The following is an 11,776-nucleotide window of genomic DNA, read 5'->3' on the forward strand; positions in this document are numbered from 1 at the left end:
TGATTTTACTTATTTTATCCTCTGGTTTCAGTTCCTCACATTTTGCGTAATTTTTTAGAATCGTAGCGGCCGACTCGTCTTTAGGCCTCAGAATGTATTCTCCTTTGAGATTAGGTCTTGCTCTGACCTGGAGCTGGGGGTACTCTTTTTCCAGGTCCACTACAGTAGCGTAGGAAGACTTACCTTCCGTGTGCTACACTTTGAAGACTGGAAGCATAGATCTAGTCTGAGGCGCTGGGAGAGCTGGAGAAGCTGGAGAGATTAATGGGCGATGGGTCGTCATGGAGTGGCTTGTCCTGTTAGCCTTATTCACGTGATGCCACTCGCCGTCACTTTCAGAACTAGTATCCATTATCGATGGTCTTTTCCTACACTGAGCAGCATTGCTGGATCGATTATAAGTCAATTGGAATTCCATGATGAAATTCAAATGATCACTTGTGGAGTGGTCTGGTGAGTGAAGGCTTGCTATTCTCAAATCTCTTGCTTATATAGGGTGACTACACCTCACAATAAGACAGGAGGGTGGAAAAACCGTTACCTGTAAATAGGGATAGAATTATAGCTTGTGTAATTAGTTATGCTATTAAGATGATGAGATAATGGAGCGAGTATAAGTTTACTCGCTACAAAGGTGAAGAAAAAAAATGTGAATAACTATGAAATGCAATACACTTATTATACAATTGCACAATGTTGTACAATTGCACGTTGTAAATTGTATAATAAGTTAGTTTAATTCATTTATTATGCTCCCCATAACCATCTTGTGACAGGTCAAGTCGTCTACTGCAGTTTCGGATACCTCACTAGAAACAACTTCGTTCACTGAGAAGTTTGTACATACAAACCATTTCGTTCATATATGCGCTGGTTTGTGTTCGCTGTTGTTCTCGTCTGAATAAATACATGACACTTGTTCATATAATTAGCGCTTCCATTAAGACATCAATTATTAGAATAACAAGGTGCAAACCATACCCCCTTACAGTTGAAATCTATTTATTTATATACAAGAAGGTACATTGGGTTGCGAGAGTACATAACAATGTACATGCATTGTAGCAAAATTTGAGTTGACGGAGTGGGTAGCACAAGATACAGTTAGAGTTTGAAACACATTTACCTGCCCGAAACGTTGCGCGTACTAGTGGCTTTACAAGATTGTAATTACCATATTATGTATCCTCACATTCCTAATGTACCTTCTTGTATAAGCATAAATAAATAAATAAATAAATAAATAAATAAATAAATAAATAAATAAATAAATAAATAAATAAATAAATAAATAAATAAATAAATAAATAAATAAAAAAATGTAGAAACAAGGCACCGCCGAAGGAGGCTAATTTATTATGCACCCCATACTCATCCAGTGAGTAGTGGAGCAGAACATAGATTACATGGTCATAAAATCTTAATCAAACCTCAGTGGCTATTTTTACATTATCATTTACAACTAACTTAAGCAAAATATCTATAATAGATATTATTATATACAAGTATATCTATCACATAATAAATGTAAAAGGAGTTTATCCAAAAACTGACCAAAGTGTTGTGTTTTGTGCGCTGAATCGTGTTTGTGGTCACACGGGTGTGTTGTGTGTTCGCTGGCGGGCTGTGGCCTTACCAAGCCCGGATTATATCCATAACATCACTAAACTTCATTTAATAACTATATGCCTGTTAAGTAGAAGATTTTTATTGTTAATAGCATTATATTGTCGTTTTAATATTGAACACGTACACGTATGCGAAACGTCCAAAGCTGGTGTCCGAAGCGGTCAAAACATTGGTGTGCGACGTGTAAAAGATGTGTTGGCGTGTGTGTCATGGGATGTGCACCTGACAGCTGCTGTTGCTGCTCTCTCTGGCACTGTGGCACTGTGTGGGGCCAGGTGGCACCATCCCCGCCATTGTTCCTGGTGATAACACAGAGGCTCGGCTCTATCAGTCTCAGGGGCGTCGCCACAGCCTAGGGGACCTTCCTTCATATTTATGTATAGTTTTCTGGTTATAGTTTTGATATAATGCTAGCAATTAGATCGCTAATTGATTGATATTTTGAATGATTTGCATATAGTACCTATTAAAGCATCACATTAAGCTTGCTTTGCTCAATGTTGTTATAAATAAATACAGAAAATAATTGTAATTTTTGATTTCGAATGCATATGTAATGGTTCATCTTTATACAACAGCCTAAAGTTTATTTTTTTTATATAAAAATAACCTTTATTTAATGTACTGAGCTGTGGGGAGCAGTTGGCTCACAACTATTTGACAAGCTGCTGGCTTCCTGTCATCACTGAGGCCACTAGTGTGTATTTTTTATTTTTTGAGATATATAGAAGAGTTGTTACATTCTTGTAGAGCCACTAGTACGCGTAGCGTTTCGGGCAGGTCCCTGGAATACGATCCCCGCCGCGAAGAATCGTTGTTACAACCAAGTACACATTTTACTGTTGAGTTAAACAGAGGCTACAGTTAAGGATTTGCGCCCAGTAAATACTCCCCGGCCAGGATACGAACCCATGACATAGCGCTCGCGGAACGCCAGGCGAGTGTCTTACCACTACACCACGGAGACTGGTTTGGTGGCCCTCAGGTAAAATAAGGTCCGGGGTTTTTATTCCCAAACACAACGAAGCATTATAGCACACTGTATTCCTAGCAGTAAATAAGTACATGGGAGCGAGCCAACTGTTGTGGCTTGTATCTTGGGCAAGGTAATTCACATTTGGTGCCTTAATAAGCCCAACGTGCTTCCTGTCAACACAAAATATGAAATCATGACAATGACTACATCTCGGCTACTTGTCCATCTACCCAGTCTATTGTCACTAAGTATTGCTATTATTGTCGTCACGATTGGTGAATTTCCATCCTGCCGTAACCCTAGTAAGAACGCAGTGAATAATATCCCCACAAAGTAATGCATCGTGAGCCCGAGTTGGCATATATCCCAAACTATAAATATTGAAAATTTATTATGCCAGTACTGTATACACATAATCGTTTCCTCCAGGTTGAGCATAATGGACTCGGCTGGTGATGACGGCAATCTTCACTGGACTACCATAGTTATAACTTGCTCGTCTGCAAGTGTAAGAGAAGGAGTGGAAGAAGGTACAGTATTTCAGATTAAGTCAATCGTTTTCTAATGTTAATTTATATAGATAGTGAAAACTGCATTTCATTATAGTAGTATTTTTGCTGTTGACATGTATTGTTTGATCTCCAACTTGTCTGTCTTCTCTAATTGACAGACTACATATGGCAGACAGGTTGTTATGTTGATGCAAATTTTACTACAATGTACCTATTAATAATCCTCAAATTATGCATCAATGTACCTGTTGCAATTCTTCAAGTTTTGCTACATATTACCCACTTAAAATGTTCCGTTGACCTGCCTGAAGTGCTATGCGTGTTAGTGGCATTGCAAGAACATCAGTGCTATGTACTCTCATAACATCAATGTACCTTTTTGTATATACAGTACAGTATATAAATAAATTAATAAATATAAACATTACAGGTTATTAGGCTCGATATTCTTCTTTTGGGCTTCTTCTCAACCATTTTCTATCTGATCAGTTTCTGTAGAGTCGAAATTTCTTCCTTCATGCTTAGTTTTAGAGTTTAGTTAATTTATTATGCACCCTATACCCTTCCTGTGAGCAATAGTGGAAAAGGTTCCAGAGGCACATAATGGTTAGACACAATATAATACATTTTTTTGAACTAGTTACAGTATGAAAAATATTATATGCTACTGTATATAAATAGAAGGAATAACTTTTCTTGTAGAGTAGCTCAATTTGTGCAGTGTAATCTGTCAGTTTTCGTCTAATTTTTATGGTTATTTTCAGAATGTAATCGGCTGTCTAAGGGTGGACTTTTACCCAGTCATGACCTCCTCTTGGTGTTGGATGACCCACGGCCGGAAGGCCACCTGGTGAAACATGAGTCTGAATTTCAGCCAGGCCCAGGTGTTGGAAGTGGAGGAGCGACAATTAATGCCCTTCTTGTGACAATAGAGAGGCTTTCTGCCCAGCAAGGTCATACTACAGTGAGTTTCTCACTATCCTTATCGTTATTATTACTGTATTGATCATTAAAAATGCAAAGTGAAATGATAACTGATAATTGACTTTCAGTAAAATTAAAAAGTACCTAATTTCATCCTCAGTTGCAGGCGATGAGTCACAATAACGTGGCTAAAGTATGTTGACCAGACCACACACTAGAAGGTGAAGGGACGACGACGTTTCGATCCATCCTGGACCATTCTCAAGTTGATTGGCATTCTCAAATCAACTTGAGAATGGTCCAGGACGGACCGAAACGTCATCGTCCCTTCACCTTCTAGTGTGTGGTCTGGTCTTCATCCTCAGTTTCCTACCTTGAGCTTCAACCTCACACTGTATCTTGTACTACCCACTTCCCCAATATTAGTACTTAAGACATATCTTCACCAGTGTAATCACCTCTGTCAATTTATATTGAGTTATTTGATATAAAACCTTGTTACAATGTACCTTTTCATCTTGATATGTTTGATTAAGGACCTGCCAGAAATGGTGTGTGTGTGTGTGTGTGTGTTAGTGGCTTTGCAAGAATGTACAAATACCAATCTTATGTATTCTCACCAACCCATTGTACCTTCTTGTGAATAAATTATTATTGCTTTCTAGTATGTACTCTTATGGTGGTATATAGTTTTGAGCTGCAGTCACTAAAATTACATCATTTTCTCCCAAGTTATGCTCAGAAATCTATTGCTAACAAACTTCTATGTACAGTATTGGGGGCACCCAAACACTTAATACAAACACAGCATCCAGCTTCCTGAAGATGATGTGCCTGCTTTCTGACACATACATTGTGGCTTGCATTGCCAGCCACAATGTAGGACTGAGAACTTTTTGCAAGGAGAACAAAGAGATGCTTTTCACCCACAGGGTTATAAACCCATGGAACCTCCTACCCGCTGAAGCTGTAAATGCCTAAACTCTGTTAATATTTAAAGTACAAACAGCTGGAAAAGATCAAGGCAAATGGGGGAGGGGGGACCTTTGACAAGTCGCCAGCTTCCTGTTCTTATCGAGGCCACTAGTGTTAGTGGCTCTTTGGTAAACTCGTGTAATATAATTTTGAGGTGGTTTTAAGCACCTCTACATGACTACAGGACATTGCTGGAAGCAGCATTTCTGTACTCTTAATGTTCTAATATTTCTGTCGTGTCAACTACTGTATTTGCTTTCAGTTTGACCACTATTTTATATAGTACATAGATTGTATGAATTTTTACAGATCAGCAGTGAACTTGTTCACAGTAGCCGCATTCTTGTGGTACATCATGGTCGTCTTCTAGTCCATTCTCCAGGTGGCACTGCATTCCTCCGCCTTTCACCAGAACAGACATTTGTGCCACCTTGTGCCAAAATCTCGCCACCAACTCTGCTTCAACATACCATTTGGATGACAACTAAAGTATGATTCAGTGCAGTGGCAGCTCGCCCATAGGAGCTACTGAGCTGCAGCCCCCTTCCCCCCACTCACTGCCAGGTGTATGACTGCATCAACCTCATACTAGAATAATAAGCAACTAACAAATGTGTCATAACAAAGTCTTTATATGTTATTTTCAGTATACTGTATTTATAACTGAATTTTGAACATTTTCATTAAATAAGAGACAAATATAGAGGTTTCATGGTATTCACTAGTGATGCAGTCCCCTCTCCATTCTATGTTGCCACAAGACACCCCTTGGGAATTAGCATTTCCTTGTTAATATTACAGAAAACTTATTTTTATAGCAGGTGCATTAATATAAATGCTTTACTGTATATTTTGTCAATCCCTATTTAGTAATAATGGCTGTACCTCTTAGTTGATTATGGGTTAGTTATTTGATTACAGCATTGCATACTTTCAGTTGTAGTATCTCTTCACTATGGATTTGCTGCAAACATTTGGACCAATCCATTCACTAGGGCAGAAAATAATACAGTGCACCAATGATAGCAGAAGCTTCAACAAATGAAAAACCTCGAGAGAATGTGTAATATTGAATATTTGGTGGGAAATAGATACAGTATTGCTAAGAAATTAGCTAATCAGGGGCCAGATTCACGAAGCAGTTATGCAAGCACTTACGAACCTGTACATCATTTCTCAATCTTTGGCGGCTTTGTTTATAATTATTAAATGGTAAATAAGCTCTAAAGCACCTGGAGGCTGTTTATAATAATAACAGTTGATTGGGAAGTTTTCATGCTTGTAAACTGTTTAATAAATGTAACCAAAGCCGTCAAAGATTGAGGAAAGATGTACACGTTTGTAAGTACTTGCGTAACTGCTTCGTGAATCTGGCCCCAGGTTACCAAATCTTGGAAAAAGTGTTTTGTCTCTAATTTATTTTCATGCCTTCACTTTTGAAGTCCTACAACTTAGGTGATCCAATTCCATGTTCTCATGTGATGGAGCTGCTAACAGTAGTTAGAAAATATTGAGTGGCCTCAATATTTACTTAGTTGCATCACATTCTTCTGATTTCATTGTGCAGTAGTCAGTTACATTAGAAAGAATGAAGGAGACATTACTGTACCATGTTTGAGGCCAGAGGATCCCTTCGCCTTGACAAAGCTCTACTTGCATACTTCTGACTTGCATGCATGGTTAAGAGTGATGCAGATTTCCCATGCACAAGGAATTTTGATGGATGTTATTTTCATTCACAGGTACATTTTTTGAGACAGCTCATTAATCAGATTTAGCCAGGGGCTTCACAATGTAAATTCAGCCGGTCACCATCACTCTAACCTTTGATTCTAAAGTTCTCTAAAGCACAATGAAATATCAAAAACTTGATGTACCTGTGAGAAAATATTGAGGCCCTACGATGGTCCAGTCAGTAGTGCATGGTGACCAAACCACACACTAGAAGGTGAAGGGACGACGACGTTTCGGTCCATCCTGGACCATTCTCAAGTCGATTGTGAGAATGGTCACGTTCTCAAGTCACAATCGACTTGAGAATGGTCCAGGACGAACCGAAACGTCGTCGTCCCTTCACCTTCTAATGTGTGGTCAGGTCAACATACTTTAGCCACATTATTGTGACTCATCGCCTGCTTCTGTTCTTTTCTTTAATGCTATGGGTCTTCATTCCAACTAGAGGTGGTACCCACTTCCTATATAGATGTACATATAAATTATGCACACTGACAAATGTCTCTTTAAAAAATATTGCGGCATGGCAAAGGTTAAGGAGCATAGCCAGAATTACTACATAGTAAGTGGCAGGATATCATATTCAAAGTATGTTATGTTTTCAGATAAGTGCAAATAGCAAAACTGGAGTCTGGGTAACTTCATTAGATGCTTTTCTGCCATATTCTTCCCTGCTATGCCCTCCTCATACTGATGGTGTTGATGGTGCTATTGTGTGCACGGTGGCAGCCCCCTTGCAGCACGCCGCACACCATGGGGTAGTTATTGCTGCCAATGGTCAAGATATTAGCAAAATGGAATATAGGATGCCACTTGAGGAAATGAGTAAGTACTGTATGTCTATAGATTTGTATAATAATTCATTTTGTCAGAGACAGACAGCCTGTGTATACATTGTACAGGTATGTACTTTAGGCTCGTTTCAAATCCCCCCCCCCCACCCACCCTACCCTACCCTTATCTTGAGATGATTTCGGGGCTTTAGTGTCCCCGCGGCCCGGTCCTCGACCAGGCCTCCACCCCCAGGAAGCAGCCCGTGACAGCTGACTAACACCCGAGTACCTATTTTACTGCTAGGTAACAGGGGCATAGGGTGAAAGAAACTCTGCCCATTGTTTCTCGCTGGCGCCTGGGACTGAACCCAGGACCACAGGATCACAAGTCCAATGTGCTGTCCACTCGGCCGACCGGCTCTCTACCGGCTCCCTACCCCCAAGGTCAAACTACTGACCTTTCCCAGGAAGCAACCCCCTACAACAGTTGACTATCTCCTAGGTACCTATTTACTGTGCCATCATCAATGTTTTCTGTCTGGGTTCTGGCCTACCTTGAAGACTGGTTGATTTGAGTCTTCAAATCACAAAGTTGTTTCAACTGTCTGCTAGTCAGAGAATGTGCTTTTCCAGTTGGCAAGCTTTGACTTCCTTGTCGTCTGGCAGTCATGGTTAATGTCATCCCAGTTGTTAAACTCATTTATTTATTTATTTATTTATTTATTTATGCATATACAAGAATGTACATAAGGAATGTGAGGATACAAATATGGTAATTACAGTCTTGTAAAGCCACTAGCACGCGCAGCGTTTCGGGCAGGTCCTTAATCTAAGAAAATTTTAAGGAGGTAAATTGGGAGGTAAAGGTAAAGGAGGAGGTAAATTGGAGGTAAATTACTCATTGGGTAAATTAGTCTGGGACACCAGGACAACCTTTCCCTCTCTCCTGTGGTCAGCCTTGCTGTGTTTGCAGATGTTTGATACCCAACATCTGCACTCTCCAGCAGATGTTGGGTAGATCTTGCCTTTTATATCAAAATTTTGAGTGCAACCTCTACTTTACCTGACACCCTTTCCTTTAAATTGATTCTGGCTGAAGGTACTTTACTCCTTCCTTGGCTGGTCACCCCTTTTCACATATTCATGATGGAGACACGAGTGCCTTGTTGATCTTGAAGATTTTTTTTTTTTTGGGGTGGGTGGGGGGAGGGGGGTTCATCCACATGGCACACTCCCTTTCTGTAGTGCAAGATGTGCACAGCTACATTGGGTCAGGGCTGGGGCTTTGTTTTCAGTGATCACTATGCCAGTCAGGGAGTATGGTCTTGTTTGCAGCGAGCACACATCACGGTGAGAGTGTGTGTTGATTTTTTTGTATGACCCCCATCAGTGCATTTTCTATACCTCTTTTTTTTTTCTATCTACAGTATTTCTCGCTTCTTTTTTTTTATCTCGCTTTAAGTTTCTCAATATGATTCATCAAAATTGGGATTGTTTTGACTGTGTTAACCCCCATACAGTATGTGATCAAGGACTAATGAAATTAAATATGAAATTCTTGTTTGCAGGGAAAGTATTTCCAGAAGGCATTGGCACAGTAATCTCAGGAGTGGTGTTCCTCAGTGGCTCACTTACCGAGCAGCTGCTTGGCCTGCACACGGTTCCCCCCCTTGACCGCTGTACCTACTATGGCATGGACAGTGGTGTGCCACCGCTACAGGTATCTTTCCGAGCTATTGAATTTGCTTGTTTGTGAGAGTAGGAATCTTGTCTCACAGTGTGGTTTGAAAATACTATTGTTGTTCTTTTCTCATATTTTTAATGTATTTTTCCAATGCAGTGTTACTTTGGGATGTCAATAGTGGTACTGTATTTATATCACAGAACGTGTAAAACATCGCTACGCACAGGCACGTGCTTGTCACTAATATTCGTATCATAGTATATTTTGTAGAGCAATAAAACATACTATTTTTGCTGTTATCAAACTGTACAAACATTCTAAATAACTACATGCATCGTCTCGCACGCACGCATGCACGCACACACGCACGTGCGCACGCTACTAAGTGGCTCCCAGAACTGAAGGGCAAGAGCTACGAGGAGAGGTTAGAGGCATTAAATATGCCAAAACTAGAAGACAGAAGAAAAAGAGGTGATATGATCACTACGTACAAAATAGTAACTGGAATTGATAAAATTGATAGGGAAGATTTTCTGAGACCTGGAACTTCAAGAACAAGAGGTCATAGATAAAAACTAACTAAACAAAGATGCCGAAGAAATATAAGAAAATTCACTTTCGCAAACAGAGTGGTAGACGGTTGGAACAAGTTAAGTGAGAAGGTGGTGGAGGCCAAAACCGTCAGTAGTTTCTAAGTGTTATACGACAAAGAGTGCTGGGAAGACAGGACACCACGAGCGTAGCTCTCATCCTGTAACTACACTTAGGTAATTAGACTTAGGTAATTACAGTTATGAACCACTTGGAAGTTATGGAGGGTGTGAAAGTCTTGAAAACAGTTTCCCCAAGCACAGCCTAGCCCCCAACACACTGCACCAAGGTGTAACTGCCTTTCATTGCTTCTCTCCTCGCTGCTCTTTCTAACGATGCACTCATGTTTGGTCCAACAGGTGATAGACACACAAGGTAGTGAAGCACCACGGCATTTTGTAGGACATGATGCTAACTAAGCAAAGTGCTGCCAGTACTACTGTCGTCTCAGTCAAGTACATGATTTTTATCACTCAACCACTCTTAAAATCATCCATGATATTTACAAACTCATATTCGTCCAGCTTTTTAACTTAATAATTTTGTCACTTGTAATTGAAAATGTAGACTGAGCTGCAAGGCTGAGTTAGAAGCTCGAGCTGCATTCACCACCCATAGTGTTGCTATATTAAGAACATCTGTAGCCAAGGCAACAAACCCATGATTGAATTTTTTCCTAGGTGGTGTCTGTTTACTGGAGGCCTCAGGCAGTGGATGCGAGCTGTGTACCTCCTGCCATTTTAAATGTTGCACAATACCTACAAACATCTCCAGATGTTAAATGTACCATAAGTAACATCTGAGGATGTTATGGGCAGTGGAAGGGTTAAATTTATAAAAAAATCACAAGTTAATAAATATACTGTCTAATATCTTTAACTCTGTTTGTCTGACACTTTCCAATCCTTCCATTTGGGCTGGACAGTAGAGCGACAGTCTCGCTTCATGCAGTTCGGCGTTCAATCCCCGACCGTCCAAGTGGTTGGGCACCATTCCTTCCCACCGTCCCATCCCAAATCCTCATCCTGACCCCTTCCCAGTACTATATCGTCGTAATGGCTTGGCGTCTTCCCCTGATGATGTTATTTTTTCCAATGCTTCCTGAGTAAAGTGTTTCACTGCTCCACAAAATAGGGAAAGGGGTAATAGCATTGATGGCAATAACATTGTACTGTAAAACTGGGTAGAGCAATTATTGGCAATTTTTATGTTGCAGGTGTCTTTATACTTTGATCTGTTGCTACCACTGTGTCATGGGGTTGCATACAACGAGTACATCACTGGTCAATGTGGGGCCGTCTATGCTCAGGCATCCAGCTACAACGGCTTTGCTCAGCAGGAGTCTCGAGCTGCCAGGTAAGGCCGTATATATGCAAGAAGTGGAATTATTATTATTTTATTTATAAAAAAAATAGTAGAGGATCTGATTGCAATGTTTACATATGTATGTAATGTGGTGTTAAGCGTCTCCCTTTCATTTTATTGTCTGAGATCAATAATACAAAATTTAATGATTTAGAAATAAGAATTATTATTTTTTCTGCAGTATTGCATATATTTTACCAAGTTACAGCCAACAAAAACAGAGCATTTGGTGAAGTGAAATGGTCCATTTTGAGCTAGTCTGTCTATTGCTCCCTTGAGCCAGTGACCAACCTATGTAAACAAATCCACAAGGGACGTGACGAGGATTCGAACCTGCATCCGAGAGTATCCCAGACGCTGCCTTAATCGACTGAGCTACTGATACTGATGCTCTCGGACGCAGGTTCGAAGCCTCGTCACGGCCCGTGTTGATTTGTTCATTTGATGCATCACGCAATTGTGATTTCTGTGTGTAACCAACCTATGTATTGAGAGAGATGCATCTTGCCTTCCAGCCTCTCATGACCTGGTCACCAACCATGACCATTCCAAATTGTCAGGTCACAGTTGATGGAAGATAGATAGTGGAAAATCAAATTGTAGCCACAAGCAA

At 40.2% G+C, this 11,776-nt stretch overlaps 1 protein-coding gene across 2 annotated transcripts in view; it reads left to right on the forward strand.

Annotated features, from left to right (window-relative positions):
- Positions 1 to 1,776: 1,776 nt before the first annotated feature.
- Positions 1,777 to 11,776, forward strand: part of LOC123770624 (L-fucose kinase) — a 54,308-nt gene continuing 44,308 nt past the window's right edge. The window contains exons 1-7 of one of the 2 annotated variants that reach the window (XM_069301880.1): positions 1,777 to 2,006; positions 3,035 to 3,135; positions 3,882 to 4,081; positions 5,326 to 5,505; positions 7,356 to 7,575; positions 9,092 to 9,243; positions 11,015 to 11,154. In XM_069301880.1, coding sequence (XP_069157981.1) covers positions 2,005 to 2,006; positions 3,035 to 3,135; positions 3,882 to 4,081; positions 5,326 to 5,505; positions 7,356 to 7,575; positions 9,092 to 9,243; positions 11,015 to 11,154 — 995 coding nt within the window. In that variant the 5' untranslated portion in view covers positions 1,777 to 2,004. The remainder of the gene's footprint in view (positions 2,007 to 3,034; positions 3,136 to 3,881; positions 4,082 to 5,325; positions 5,506 to 7,355; positions 7,576 to 9,091; positions 9,244 to 11,014; positions 11,155 to 11,776) is intronic. The other variant, XM_069301881.1, reaches the window with a different exon arrangement.

Source organism: Procambarus clarkii, chromosome 46 (assembly GCF_040958095.1).
Source record: "Procambarus clarkii isolate CNS0578487 chromosome 46, FALCON_Pclarkii_2.0, whole genome shotgun sequence".
NCBI lineage: Eukaryota > Metazoa > Arthropoda > Malacostraca > Decapoda > Cambaridae > Procambarus > Procambarus clarkii.